Genomic DNA, 14,419 nt, shown 5'->3' with positions numbered 1-14,419 from the left:
CTGTGCTCTTGCGCAGGCTTCCGATATCCTTCTTTCACCAATGGTTCGAGATATCTCTTCCTGTGTCTACGTACGAAGGTCCGTTTCATGGCAAAGCGGATGACCAACGCTTTGAGTCGCGATCACATGACTCAACGCGACATGATTGTGGCCGAGCGACGCGGTTGTGGCATGGCATCATATCCAATAAACTCTTCGTTAGCTCAGCTCAACTTCGTGAAAGTATAAAGGAACGAAAGAATTGATATAAAGAGCCGTGCATTTTTGTTATTCCATAGCTAATGCGGCATAAACTTTGCATTTCTTGGGTGGCGTCGCGGAGTGCTCAAGAGCCACTCAGCAACCCGATCAATCAAGCTTTTTATGATTTTCTCCTTGTTTCTTATGACAACACTCAGTATCATCCTCTTAGAGACTGAGACACCGTGTAGTGCCCCAGCAACAGCTGCCAATTAGGCTGTGAAACCGCGCCAGAACTCGGCAGGTGAGCGGCGCAGATGACTATAGTGACTGTAAAACCCGCAGAATGGACTAAAAGCTGCATCGATTAGAGATGCAGGACATTTACGCCCCGGAATTTTGAATGAAACAGGGACCATCCCACGCAACACGTCGTCCGTGTGTGCGTGCGGGATTAAGTGCAACACTAATTCGCAGGGAAACACACATATACTGCGAACATATATACAGATCAAAGTGATCTATAAGGCTCGCGAAGGGCGTCCCAGGCGTCCCACCACTTGAAAAAAATGCGAACAAACTGCCTGCACGCTGAAAGACGTGGCATGAGACGCAGCTCTGCGGCGGTTTGCATCTCACCAATGCAGTCTAACCGTATGTTCAGCGCTAACGAGCATTGTGATGAGAGATGGGACTCGGAAACATGGACTGCGCCACATTGTGACCCCATCTCACTTAATGCACACAATCTTCCAATTCCACGAGGGATCGAGCGATTGAGGGGTGCTCTCCTCGAACTTCTGATGGAAAAAAGGGGGGAAGGGCTCATAGCCACTCACAAACAATCCACAGACGATAAGGACTTACAGGCAAGTCTCGACTGCGGCGATGTCTGTGGCGCACGCCACTGCAGCACACCAACGAGATAAGCCATGAATCACAGAGGAGAAAAAAGGCCGCATGGACAACAGGTGGCTCTGAGGACGTATAGGAGAGAGAGACATGATGATAGGGAGGGACATTCATCAAATGGGCTCAAGATTCTACAAAATCGTAATTAGCTATTACGTCCGATAAAAGAGGAACAACAACATGCTGCCACAGCTTACAGCGTGATGCTAGCGACATCGCGGGAGAAACCCGTCATCAGAGGTCCACGCGGGCGGGCCATTCCGGGGGCACTGTGGGCACAACAAGCCGCGGTGAACTAGACGCCCATGTTCAAATCGCGCTCTTCCTCTCACTTCGCCACTCTTCTCCTGCCACACCTCACACTCCACTCAATGGCCTATGTATCTGGAGCTCATGTCGCATATTACCAGCTGCTCGGCGATGGACGAAAAGCGGCACGACGCGTACCTATGCAGTCTTTGTCTCGCCATCGTCCCGAAAACTCGACAGCAGGCAGTACCCCATATATTCGCCGCAACACTACTTTGCCACCCGAACCTTTCTGCACCGGCAAATCTACGCAACGTTAAAGGCGGCGGGATTGCGACACGCCTACCACGAAACACGTGGGCAGGTGGTTTACCAACTATCGACAACACACTCATGAACGTTGCTCCCTATGCAAACACACAAAACCGAACGGCCAAGAATGATCAGACTGTGAGTCAGCCTGACCAGCTAAGTCCGTGACAGTTTGTGTGCTTACCTTCCGTTATGCAGACCCGTGAACAAGGCGATCAGCAAGCCATTCCTCCGGCTGAGCTGCTCTCCCCCATTCTGGTGGAGATGAAACTGAGTCAACTTGAAGGAGGCAGAACAGTGCGCGGTGACGGGATTATGATTGCTGTGACTGAAGAGAGCGAGGCACTGTCGGTGAGTTCGTGCCAGGGAATCGCAATGAACACACTGACCTTCGTATAGTTGCAGCCACTCAATTCGGATGACGAGGAGGAGGAGCTGGCGGATCCATTCGGGCCAGAGCCTGAATCGATCCTATTCTCGCCTTTGAGACCATACAATGTGGTCTCTTTGGCCTTGGACAATGAATCAGGGCCTTCCATGACCTATCCACGTACACATATAGACAATAGGCGGCCTCTTATTTCAATGGTGAGAAATTCATCCGCTCAGGTCTAATCGAGCTGTCTCTTACAATCAGTGCCACCATGTGCACATTATCAGATAAGTGACACCTTACCTCGGTGGACCTCGCGGTCGAGCGCCACAGTCTTGAACAGGAGGGGCGATGGAACACACCAGCATCAGGCCAGTCAGACGGCGCCGAAGATCGCTCACCAGGTCACGAAGGCAACGACTGCGTTCACTCGGTTTGGCCCAATGAAGGAAGCAATAGCGAGGCGCGTAGACCACGCACCAGCTACAATGGACATTGGCCACAACAAGAGCACGAGCCACGTGCAAGTGACACCAACGGCAATGCGTAAGGGCGACCGTCATCCCTCGAGGCTACCATCAAGCTCCCCCCTCCACCTATCTTCTCGCAAGCGATCGCAGGACGACAGCGCGTCGGATAACGGGAGATACTTGTCCACACGAGTGCATCACGAATTGGCGGGGAGGAACTCGAGCAGCATCCCCAGTCCAGCTGCAGAGCGAAAAAAACAAGGTCGTGAGCCGGTCGAGAACTACGCGAGCGTTCGATGACTTCTTCGACGCCGCCGCGGCGAAGATACTGGGCGAGCAAAATCAAGCACAAGGGCACGGCTTAGACGAGCTTCTGAAGGCACAGGGCAATGTGTACTGATGTCAAGTGCGAGTCAGTGGTCTTTTATTCTACCGACGAGGGAGAGGAGAACCGGGGAGAAAAGAGATGCACGAAAAAGGTCCCAGAAAGTATTAAAACTTGTGCTATGCAAAAGAACTTCATATTTTCATCATTGGATCTTGACCTCGCAGTTGGGTGTTCAGCCCAGACATCGTACAATAGCCGTTCGCTGTGTGTTTCGGGGAGGGTACATCTCGAGTCTCGTAGGGCCTTCAGATGTGGCCTTCATTATTGGAAAAAGCAGGGCTGTCGACAGTGTGCGATAACGAGACGAAGAATACCAGCAGCTATATCGTGATTTCGGGAGGAATTCGATACCGCGAAGCTAAAGCTAGAGGAGACCGTATGAAAGAGAATCGCAGCACTGCCAGCGGTAGGCCATCCAATATGAGCGCGCAAAACTTCGGCGCTTTGAGAGCAACGCTATTCGCGGTCATGTGATTCTCATAGACTCAACGCGATGCGGTTGTGGCGCGCGCCACACGAGTCGTTTCTATTCCAAACTCTCGGATCTTGGCTGTTTGTACACGCAAACGTGGTAGTTTTCATACCCATACAGCATAGACGAGACTTTATAATGTTTCAGGTGGCTTCCATTTTATCGGAAACTGTGTTTTCTCGTGTGGCGCCTCGGCGAAAAAGGGAGGTCCGCGACGATGGTCGTCTCACCCATGCAGTTAAACGATATGTTCAGATGTTCACGAGCCTTGCAGTGAAAGATGGGATTCGAAAATGTAGGCCGCGTCACATTGTGGTCTCGCCTCACTCTAGCCCATACAATCTTTCAATTCAGCGACTGAAAGGTGTTCTCCTCGGACTTCTTATCTGGTGACGGAGAAGACGGAAAAGGCCCCACAGCCACTCATAAAAATCCACAGATAATAAGAACCTACAGGCGGGTCTCGACTGAGGCGATGTCTGTGGCGCATGCCACTGCAACAGGACAAATCATGAGTCAGAGATGGGGGGAAAAGGCGCACGAACAACGGGTGGCTCTGAGGACGCATGCGAGATAAAAAGAGGAACACTAACACACTACTAAGGTTTACAGAGCGACGCTAGCGACATCACGGGAGAAATCCATCAGCACAGGCCCACGCGGGTGGGCCATTCCGGGAGCACTGTGGGCAGCCAAGCCGTGGTGAACTAGACGCCCATGTTCAAGTCGCGCTCTTCCTCTCACCTCGCCACTCGTCTGCTGCCACACCTCACACTCCACTCAATGGCCCACGTATCTGGCTCACACCGCGTATCACCAGCCGCTCGGCGAAGGACGAAAAGCGGCACGACGTGTACTTATACAATCTTTGTCTCGCCGTCGTCCCCAAAACTCGACAGCAGGTAGTACCCCATATATTCACCGCAATGCTACTTTGCCACCCGAGCCTCCGTCCGCACCAGTGAATCTGCGCAATGTTAAGGGTAGCGGGACTGCGACACGACTGCCGCGAAATACGTGGTTAGATGGTTTACCAACTATCGACAACACACTCATGAAGGTTGCTCCCTACGCAAACACACAAGTTGAAACGGCCAAGAACGGTCAAACTGTAAGTCAGCCTGACCGGCTATGTCCGCGACAATTTGTGTGCTTACCTTGTATTACGCAGACCCGCGAACAAGGCAACGAGCAAGCTGCTTCCTTGCCTGAGTTACTCTCCCCAATCCTGGGCGAGATGAAACTGAGTCAGCTTGAAGGAGGTGGGACAGTATGCGGAGATGGAATCATGATTGATGCGGCACAGGACAATGATATACTGTCGGTGATTTCATGTCCGAGGTTCAAGATGAATGTGCTGACCTCCGTTTAGTTACAGCCACTCAACCTGGATGATGAGGAGAAGCCGGTCACGCTATTCGGGCCAGAGCCCGAATCAATCCTGTTCTCACCTTTGGGACCAAACAATGTGGTGTCTATGGTGTTGGAAAGTGATACAGACCCTGGAATTGCTGACCCGAGCACATATATTGACGATGGGCGGCCGCGCACTAGAATGGTGAGATACTCATCGACCCACATTCTTCGAACTGTCTACTTACAATCAGCGCTTCACGTGCACGACGGCAGATGAGCCATATCTCGTTTCAACGAACCCCGTGGCCGCGCGCCACAACACCATTTCGCTGCTTGGACAAGAGAAGCGACAGGCCGCACCAGCATCAGGCCGGCCAGACAGTGCTGGCTCTGAAAGCAACAGCTGCGCTCAACTGGCTTGGCTCGATGAAGGAAGCGATAGCCAAACGCGCAAGCCACACACCAACTGCAGCGGACTCTGGCCACGAGAAGAGCACGGGCCACGTACAAGCGACGCCGACGCCAATATGCAGCGGCAGTCACCATCCATTGAGGCTACCATCAGCCTCCCCCCTTCATTTACCTTCTCGCACACGATCGCAGGATGACAATACATCTGATAAACGAAGATACTTATCCACAAGCATACGTCATGAATTGGCGGCGAGGAACTCAAGCAGCATCTCCGACACAGCTGCAAAGCAGGAGAATAGGGATGTGGGCCTGTCGATAACTACCCGACCGTTCGATAACTCCGAGGCCGCAGCGGGGAAGATATTGGGTGAGGCAGATGAAGCAAAAGGGAACACCTTGAACCAGCTACTGGGGGCGATGGGTGAATGAGGTATACGGGAAAGATCTCAGAGAGTATTGCAAACTTGTGCTATGCAAAGAAGTTGGTCAAATTGTTTCTATCGTATTTTGTTATGCGGTAAATCATTAAATCATCACCTTTAAATTAAATGCCCAACCCATGCATTCTACAGGAGCAGTTCGCTATGCGTTCTCGGAGGGTACATCTCGAGTCTCGTAGGGCCTTCAGATGGGGGCCTTTGTTATTGGTGAAAAGCTGTGTTGCCAACGACATGCGAGAGCGATATGCAGAATGCTAGCAGTTGTATCGTCACTTCAGAAGGAACTTGATATCGCGAAAAAAGAGAAGGCCGTGTGATACGATGAGACACCGCAGACATGAAGCGATTTGCGCATGTGGCAAATGCTTAGCAAATGTCGACAGGTTTTTTGCCTTTGTGATTTCAATATGCTATGGTTCCTTCCCACATTCCATATCAAGTATTTGCATATAATATGTTAGAGGCAGAAATTTAAAATCATATATTTTCAGAAATGACACCATTTTCAAACTCACCAAATACATTTAGAATTTGAGTGCTGTTGAATGTAATCATACATTTTTGAATTTCAAACTATGACATGTATAAAATATCCAGTAGCAGATGAAGGTGTAATTATGCCTACATTCTACTTCCCTACTGAAGTCATTCTAACCAAGGTTACTAGAATGAAAGTCATTCACCGTAATTACACCTTCATTCTGCTACTGGATATTTTAAAAATGTGATGGTTTGGAGTTCAAAAATGTACGATTACATTCAACAGCGCTCAAATTCTAAATGTATTTGGTGAGTTTGAAAATGGTGTCATTTCTTAAATATATGATTTTAAATTTCTGCCTCTAACATATTATATGCAAATACTTGATATGGAATGTGGGAAGGAACCATAGCATATTGAAATCACAAAGGCAAAAAACCTGTCGACATTTGCTAAGCATTTGCCACATGCGCAAATCGCTTTATGTCTGCGGTGAGAATCGCAGCTGCCGGCGACGCTGCCCGTCGTCCAACTTCGTGGTCATGTGATTATCCTAGACAACGCGATGCGGTTGTGGCGCGCGCCACACTTGTTTCTTTTCCAAACTCTCAGACGTTGGCCTTTTTGTATACAATTTTCATATTCACATAGCATAAACAAGACTTTATCATGTTTCAAGTGGGGTTCGTTTCACCGGGAACGTTGTTTTCTCGTGTCGCGAGCGCGGAACAGCTGCTTCACAGATATGCTGGAAGAATACTTCGATTTATACAGGCTGGCTAGAAGCCATTGGGTCTAGGACTTCGGCAGTTGATCTGAAGGCAGTTCAAGCGAGCACAGTGCAGTTGTACTCATCTTCGCTCTCACTTAATCCTTGCAGAAACCTTTCCCGGGGGGGGGGGCCGATGAAATATGAGACGGTCTGTGCGTCTGTGATCAAATTTGTTGTCTACGTCAACTGATTCACAAATGCCTCGCCAGTATTATACTGCCCAATGAGATCAACGCCAGCTATATCAATATCACCGCATACCAGACATGGGGAACGTCTATGTCTATGCATCTTGGTATGACCCTGCGAAGATACCAAGTAATCAGGGTGCACGATTTCGTGCTCGCGGGTATGTCGTCATTTGCTGGCGTCAACACATCAGATACTGACTTCATGGAGATAATGATATAAGGTTGACAATGCGTAGTGCAGTAAGCGATCTCCTGCCTTTACTACCCTCGTTAGATTGTCACCTACACTCGACCGCTCTTGTGCGTCAATCCATCCAGCCAACCTTGATGTCAGCTTAAGACGAGTGACGAGATGTTTACACTCTCCCGGCAGTACTATCTGACAGACTTCGTCAATGTCGACATCTGCGCTCGCCTGTGCCACCTAAACTCGATGTCGGTTTGTAGGGATGCCATTATCGTTTATGCATTGGGAGTACTCGCTCTCCTCTTTTACTGTACTCTGATGATTGTCCTGTCACGAAGTGATACATGTCGGTGGTATGTTATACTTCACAGACCTTCGAGATGCTCACATAATCAGTCGTATCAGGCCAAGAAATCCATAGCTCAGCATGAGGCCGACAGTGTGAATCTGAATCTCTGCAGGCCGAGATCAAGCGCTTGTCCGCAGGTCAGCTCTGCCGCTTTTGCTATGTTCGTGCAACTGACAACAATATCCGTCCGTGGCCATCTGACCCCATGTGGTCTAGGGCGGGATGCTTCGGGTGCGAGGGATACTCCGTGGTTTCTCCTGGATCACCGTTTAGTTCATTTGGCTAACGGTTCTCTCGGAACTATTCAAGATGACAAACATAGCCTTGCCAAGAGCCCGATGGGTTGGCAGAAGACCAACGGCTCAGAATATCAGAACAGTGCGGACGCAGAAAGCTGCCGAGGCAATGCCAGGTGAAGCGACCGGCTCCGCTCGACACGCGCAAGCGCGAGCTTTAGCATCACATAGCAGCCAGGAAGATGAGCAAGGCACATGCAGCGGGATGACCGGGTATGTCAATGTGAACGAGAAGTTCAAGTGGAAGTGACCGCTGTGATGGATGAATCCTCATACTCGCAAAACACCTGAAGAACAAGAGGATGTTCGTGGTAGAACGTCATGACGAATTGTCCACGAGACACATACCAATCCTGCTCACCAATCCAAGCGGTCATCGCTCCCAGCTGTCGTCCCGATTGCAGCCAAATTTGTGTCGTATTCCTGCTCCTGCCAGTTCACGTCCCTGTAGTCCTTGAAAGGCACATATCGCCAACATGCCTAAAAAAGAACGTCCAGAGACGCAGCGGACGTACACATATCCGTGCAACGAATTACGTGTGGTATCCGTTGGGCGGAACTGGAGACGACAGCGTTTGCGCACATTGTTTGCTATACGCAGGTTGAACGTGTCTCAACGTACCGTCTGAACGGTCTTCGGCCGTTTGCCCAGGCTCCAATCAGTTGTTCTCTTGATCTTCAATTGGCCGGATCAACTGCACTTATGTATTGCGAAGCAACCTGCAAAGAACATCCCCGAAAGAACCAATGGGAGTGTGTCAGTGCCGAAATGTCTCATCAATCCTGGCGGTGATCTCCGCCATCAACGAGGGGATGCATTGACCCAACAGAATTGACACTACGGCGGCAGAAGTAGTAGAAGGTGGTGTTCGGCGCAAGATCGGAGAAAGCTCGCATCCGTATTGCGAGATGAATACAGCAGATTAAGCATTGTTCCCTGATCGCTGCCCTCGATTCGTCACGAGGCTGGTCAGGACCTCAATCGCCAGTGGGACCAATATGGTGATGTCATCCTCAGTTAACGGATACGAGGTGCCTCAGGCAGATCGATTCTCAGGCTCGCGGGCCTGAGCTGCGGTTCGGCACCGACGAGCAGGTAACTTGTCCTCCCTTCATACGTATGGCGAGCTCATACATTTCTTCATAAGAAAATGGATATAGGCCATTATATATTCCAGGGTCGCAGTACAAAGATACGCAGCAGCCCACGATTATCAGGTGTCCCAGCAATGCAGAACACGGGAAGGATTGAATATCGGGGCATCAGCCGCGTCACTGGCGATGGGAAGACGTCGTGTTTACTGCAACGACGCAGATGACCTAGAGCATTCTGCGTGCAACATGATTTTAAAATCCGATGGTGCGCTTTCGATAGAAGTCCAAGAACGTGCGTTCAGACGCGGAATAAGCGAGTCAAGGGCACTAGGACATCTCACGGGCGATGGTCGTGCCCACGTTGGACAAGGTGATTAGGTGAATCGGTGAGCGCGAGCCGAGTGATCACATGACAATTCGCGGTCGCTCAATCGTATGTCCTAAACCATATGAGAAGCGTAGGTGGCACAACCTCAATTATAATTATGCAGCATCATAGTGGAGGACGACGCATGTAGGTGCCAGGGACGACCACCTTGATCGGAAAGACTTCGGAAAGTCAAGCCAGCTGATCGTCGTCACGGTGGCGACGGAGGAAATGCCTTTGCGAAGACACGAACCCATTTCACGCGCTCCCGAAGGCATGTGCGAGGTGAGCATGCGTGCGAGATGTGCATGTCCTTCACCAATATCTGGATCAGAAGCGAATACGCTAAGTACTCCCTCTTTTGCATGTGGACAGATTGTCTTCAAGCGCATGTACTACAGATGGCATAAATTCCCATTCCGTATGCAACAGAACCCGTTCACGGCGGATTGATCTTTTCTATCTGTCTGGCCTTGCATTGATCCTTATGACTCAGATACCATGGACACTTCTTTGAACAGAAGCACGCCGGTCTTCGCGCCTCCCTCAAATGAAACGATGTCCTTGTCCACCCCTGTAGTAGAAACGCTGTCCCACGAGTCTCGGGCTTAGATCGACGGGCCGAAGATAACCTCTGTTGAGTGTCAGCTCTGTCGTGAAGCATAGACAACTAACGGATCAGTCTTCATGCTCAGCTGGCTCCATCGAGTCTGTTGGTTGGCTTTAAGTACCCTCAGTCTGCTTGGCACAAGGCAGACACCAGCACCTCGGTGAACGAATCAGTACATCAGAATCCATCGATTTCTAGGTTACGTTCGACGGCGACCAATGACGCAGGGTTCCCCGTCGGTGGTGTCGGGCATTCGAAGGTACCGTCGTCGCTGGCGGTTTTTCTTCGGTCTCGGGAGCGAGTCGCTTCATTAACCCTCGCTCTAGCCCCGCCAACATGACCTGCACTTCATGGACTTCGCGCGGTAACCGGTCTGATGTTAAGATCACCTGCTTTCTGAGTGGTTCCTAGGCTGAATAGGGTACGGCTTCGCGCAACATCCGCTTCGCAATGTGGGAATCTGGTCCTCACTGCCTCCTTCTGATGGGTCAAGGGCACCTTACGCGACTTCAACCACGTCCAGCGGTAGCTATTCGAATTTCATGAGCGGTCTAGATGCCACCCTCGCGGGCTCTTGGGACGTCGAGGCCAGAGTCTGTGCGCCCCCCCATCTTCTTTCAGCGAAGTGTCATGTGTGCGGTTAGAGCACTTGCCGAGGCAGAGAGCAGGTATATAAGCCTGCAGCATTCTCCCTCAATCGACAAGCTGCCCTGCCCAGTGTACTCGACCACTGAGGATGCATCGCGCCGCTAGCCTTCTTTTGTTCTCCCTCGTCGCCGTTGTGCACGCCCAGCAGGCGGGCACACTCACGACGGAGACGCACCCATCGCTCACGATTCAGCAGTGCACCTCGAGCGGATGCACGACGCTGTCGCGGAGCGTGACGCTCGACGCCAACTGGCGCTGGGTGCACGACTCGAGGTGGGAGCGAGCTTGTTGGAGCGTCCCAGTATGATATATTTGACCTTCTCGCTTTACAGCGGCACGAATTGCTACACGGGCAATGAATGGGACACTTCCATTTGCGACACCCCGACGTCTTGCGCGGAGGACTGCTACCTTGATGGCGCCGATTACCAGGGTGCGTCACTCTTCTCAGCGTTCGATCCGTCTAACAGCGGTAGACAGGCACATACGGTGTGACTTCGAGCGGTGATGCGCTCACCCTCGATTTCGTCACCGGCAGCAATGTGGGCTCACGTCTCTACCTCCTCGAGGTATGCAAATTGTCTAGTGCTTGGAGTGGACAAGCAAATCAACTGTAACCCGTGCCAACCTACGTGCAGAATGAGAGCACGTATCAGACCTTCGACCTCAGGAACCAGGAATTTACTTTCACTGTTGACGTATCCAACTTACCTTGCGGCCTCAACGGTGCTCTGTATTTCTCTCAGGTAAGTTTATATTACCCTTCGTTGGTTTGTATGACTCTCACACTTTTCTCGTAACGTCATTCATAATAGATGTATGCCGATGGTGGTGTATCCGAGTACGCCTTTGTTCGAGATGGTCGTGACATAGCTTGCTAACTGCTTCCTCCAGGTACTCAAACAACAACGTTTGTGACTTCAATCACATGCGGGCGAATGTGGCATGCTGACTGGCTCTCTGATCTCCTCTTACCTTTATTATTTTTCGCCTTTATGTATGATCTTGATTACAGGCCGGCGCGAAGTATGGAGCAGGCGAGTGCCCCCTTCTTTCGTTATTACGCAAAGAACAGTTGTTGACGTGTATTAATTCAGGATACTGTGACACCCAATGCCCTCAGGATCTTAAGTTCATCGGCGGCCTGGTGTGTTCTACTGACTCGCGCGTGTGCTCGCCATCTAATTCCACTGCAGGCAAACGTCGCTGGATGGACTCCCTCGACCAACAACGCGAACACCGGCACCGGTGACATGGGCTCTTGCTGCATGGAGTTGGATATTTGGGAGGCGAACGCCTATGCGACGGCCCTCACTCCGCACGTCTGCAGCAACACGGAACCGGCGATCTGCACGACTGCGGATGAGTGCGGTAATACGACTGCGTAAGTCTAGCGGTGACTTGTCTTTTGCTATCGCTGATTCGAACATTTCGCAGGACACGCTACGACTCGTACTGCGACCACGGTCAGTCCGTCTGCTACCGGTTATTATGCAACAATTCTGACTCATGCTATAAACAATGGACAGACGGCTGTGACTTCAATCCGTACCGCATGGGCAACACCACCTTCTATGGTGAAGGAATGACCATAGACACGACCTCCCCGTTCACAGTCGTCACCCAGTTCATCACCTCGGACGGCACTTCGACTGGCACGCTCTCTGAGATCCGCCGCCTCTACGTGCAGAACGACGTCGTCATTGAGAACTCATACGTACGTGCACCCTTCTCCTTTCCGTGCTCAATTGACTCACTCCGGTACCTAGTCGGACATCTCCGGCATGTCCGCCTACAACTCAATCACGGACGACTACTGCGTGGCACAAAAGACTGCGTTCGGCGACACAGATGAGTTTGAGACGCTGGGCGGGCTCGCACAGCTGAGCGAGGCGTTCGAGGCCGGTATGGTTCTCGTCCTCTCGCTCTGGGACGACTACACCGTGGACATGCTCTGGCTCGACAGTGACTACCCCACGGACGAATCCACCTCTGACCCTGGTGTGGCGCGTGGCCCATGCTCGACCTCGTCCGGAGTCCCTGCGACCGTCGAGTCCGACTACCCGAGTTCCAATGTCATCTATTCGAACATCAAGTACGGTGACATCGGTACAACGTACTAGATGATTGAGTTTATGGTACATTTTTCTATAAAACCTATCCAGAGGGAGAAATTCTAAGTCGCCTTCTTTCTTTAGGTCTGCTCAGCGTACCTGCTCGTCGGCGGCTCATCTGGAGCATGATCGCTGCTGACGTCGGCTGGGCCCCATCAGAGTTGTTCGAGTATGTTTGCATTTAAATCGTCTATTCTCCTTTGCCGTTGCATTCGCAAAATATGTGGGAAAACAAAAAGCAGTTGACAGAATGTACCTTTCATTAGCGAATGATGAAACGCTAGTGCTCTTGTAGTTGTATAACGTGCGAGAATATATTGCGAGCTTTACCAGAACGGATGTATGGATATCGCGAACGAAAGGGAGGGCTGTAGATCCGTTGTTTCCATCTTCGCGTTCCTACTGGTGCGGAAAGCAGTCTCGCGTGGGCCAGCGCGGATGCATTCCAGAAAATTGACCAACTTCGGCGGGCATCCACCGGCACCCATAGTCACCACATGTTAAAGATAACAGGCGCTTCATGCAAAGAATGCATCGTGCGTGACAGGATCTTGGCGCCTGGAATCTTACTGCGCACCGATATCGATGACATGGCGTGTTGGCGAGCAGCTGTTCTGCTCGTCCCGGGTCCCGAACTTGTGGGAGCCGCTCATCGCTACCGATGGGCTGGGCAGACCAGATCCTGGTTAGTGCGAGCATTCGCCGGTTATCATAGAATGGTTGCGAATGCGCACCGGGCGATGTGAAGCCTTAAATCCAAAAGAACGCACTGACGGTCTCATCATCTAAGCCAAATAACTCCTCTACCCACCAGACGATATGGACGCAGATTTTAGCACAGGAGGGTGCAACGTCCCGGTAAATTATCTCGATATAATTTGTAGAGCTTTCGCATGTGCTCGTGTGCTTCTTGCATGCCACATCAGTCATATGGCTGCGATACAGGACCGTCCGAGGGTATTGCACAGTACGTTCTCACAAGCCAATACCTTCACATACACCGGAATGTGTATTGCAAAGCAGAAACCAGTCAAATGCGCGCCAACATGTTGTGATAGGTCGTCGTAACAGTGATATGGATGGCCCATGATGACACCACTGTCCAGAATCACTGAGGCAGAGGAGGCACACTGGAGAGAAGGCCAATTTCAGAGCAAAAGGCCATCTTGCTCGCCATCTACAAACCTGGAGAGCGGATTTTCATCAGGCATATGCAACAGGAACGGAGAAACGGGGGAACATGCGTTCATTGTAGTTCTCTGGCTTAGGGTGACACATAGCGCAAAGAAAGCCAAGTTGCAAGGATCGCCGCCGGAGATGCGACCACGGCAGAGTCTGCTTACGCGCTGCGATTGCAGCATGAGTCACGTAGGATGAGCTACAGTCAGACGACAGAGGATACTCACGGTATTGGAGGAAAACCTGCACGTACGATTGATAGGTTCCGGGAGTCGCGCGGACAATCTTCCAAAAGTGAAGACTATGATAGAGTTCGAATCGAATAAAGTTCGGATGCGACACCCATTTCAGGTAGTCTGCCAGAGCTTTGCTACATCGGACAGCTCTTGAAGAGGCCTCGAAGTTGGAGAGTCTACTTTGAGACTCGAATGTCAGAATAACACCCAAAGCAAAGCAGTGCACGGCCAACAGGAACCATTTTGTGATCGCCAAGTAGACGCGGCGAATAGTCCGCAAGGCCGAGGTCCAGGGTGATAGCCGCGATGCGATTTCATTTTCTCTCCA

The 14,419-nt window shown here is 51.1% G+C and overlaps 4 protein-coding genes across 4 annotated transcripts; 3 read left to right on the top strand and 1 right to left on the bottom strand.

The window, feature by feature from the left end:
- The first annotated feature begins 2,352 nt into the window (after positions 1 to 2,352).
- On the top strand, positions 2,353 to 3,260 carry LAESUDRAFT_728082 (uncharacterized protein). The gene is made up of 2 exons (XM_040909357.1): positions 2,353 to 2,446; positions 2,507 to 3,260. Exon 2 carries the CDS (start codon positions 2,515 to 2,517, stop codon positions 2,794 to 2,796), a length of 282 nt encoding a protein of 93 aa, XP_040762019.1. The 5' UTR covers positions 2,353 to 2,446; positions 2,507 to 2,514; the 3' UTR covers positions 2,797 to 3,260.
- Positions 3,261 to 4,520: 1,260 nt separating this feature from the next.
- On the top strand, positions 4,521 to 5,643 carry LAESUDRAFT_302553 (uncharacterized protein). Its single transcript, XM_040901895.1, has 2 exons — positions 4,521 to 4,676; positions 4,729 to 5,643. Exon 2 carries the CDS (start codon positions 4,986 to 4,988, stop codon positions 5,553 to 5,555), a length of 570 nt encoding a protein of 189 aa, XP_040762018.1. The 5' UTR covers positions 4,521 to 4,676; positions 4,729 to 4,985; the 3' UTR covers positions 5,556 to 5,643.
- Positions 5,644 to 10,645: 5,002 nt separating this feature from the next.
- LAESUDRAFT_682837 (glycoside hydrolase family 7 protein) lies at positions 10,646 to 12,694 on the top strand. The gene is made up of 12 exons (XM_040905804.1): positions 10,646 to 10,835; positions 10,895 to 10,995; positions 11,043 to 11,131; positions 11,201 to 11,308; positions 11,378 to 11,403; positions 11,457 to 11,472; positions 11,578 to 11,599; positions 11,660 to 11,709; positions 11,759 to 11,946; positions 12,000 to 12,028; positions 12,092 to 12,279; positions 12,332 to 12,694. Exons 1-12 carry the CDS (start codon positions 10,651 to 10,653, stop codon positions 12,683 to 12,685), a joined length of 1,356 nt encoding a protein of 451 aa, XP_040762017.1. The 5' UTR covers positions 10,646 to 10,650; the 3' UTR covers positions 12,686 to 12,694.
- An 837-nt stretch (positions 12,695 to 13,531) lies between these two features.
- LAESUDRAFT_728079 (uncharacterized protein) lies at positions 13,532 to 14,007 on the bottom strand. The gene is made up of 2 exons (XM_040909356.1): positions 13,921 to 14,007; positions 13,532 to 13,861 (listed from the first exon to the last, which is right to left on the bottom strand). The coding sequence occupies exon 2, from the start codon at positions 13,762 to 13,764 to the stop codon at positions 13,603 to 13,605; it is 162 nt and encodes a 53-aa protein (XP_040762016.1). The 5' UTR covers positions 13,765 to 13,861; positions 13,921 to 14,007; the 3' UTR covers positions 13,532 to 13,602.
- Positions 14,008 to 14,419: the final 412 nt, after the last annotated feature.

The sequence above is a fragment of the Laetiporus sulphureus genome (genome assembly GCF_001632365.1).
Source record: "Laetiporus sulphureus 93-53 unplaced genomic scaffold LAESUscaffold_33, whole genome shotgun sequence".
NCBI lineage: Eukaryota > Fungi > Basidiomycota > Agaricomycetes > Polyporales > Laetiporaceae > Laetiporus > Laetiporus sulphureus.
This window is presented reverse-complemented; position numbering and strand designations above follow the sequence as displayed.

Excerpts from the sequence above, each read along its gene's own strand:
- LAESUDRAFT_728082 (XM_040909357.1), top strand. The coding sequence starts at position 2,515 with ATGGACATTGGCCACAACAAGAGCACGAGCCACGTGCAAGTGACACCA.
- LAESUDRAFT_302553 (XM_040901895.1), top strand. The coding sequence starts at position 4,986 with ATGAGCCATATCTCGTTTCAACGAACCCCGTGGCCGCGCGCCACAACA.
- LAESUDRAFT_682837 (XM_040905804.1), top strand. The coding sequence starts at position 10,651 with ATGCATCGCGCCGCTAGCCTTCTTTTGTTCTCCCTCGTCGCCGTTGTG. Across the intron at positions 12,029-12,091 it reads CGACTCGTACTGCGACCACG|ACGGCTGTGACTTCAATCCG; the intron begins GTCAGTCCGTCT and ends AACAATGGACAG. Across the intron at positions 12,280-12,331 it reads TCGTCATTGAGAACTCATAC|TCGGACATCTCCGGCATGTC; the intron begins GTACGTGCACCC and ends TCCGGTACCTAG.
- LAESUDRAFT_728079 (XM_040909356.1), bottom strand. The coding sequence starts at position 13,764 with ATGGGCCATCCATATCACTGTTACGACGACCTATCACAACATGTTGGC.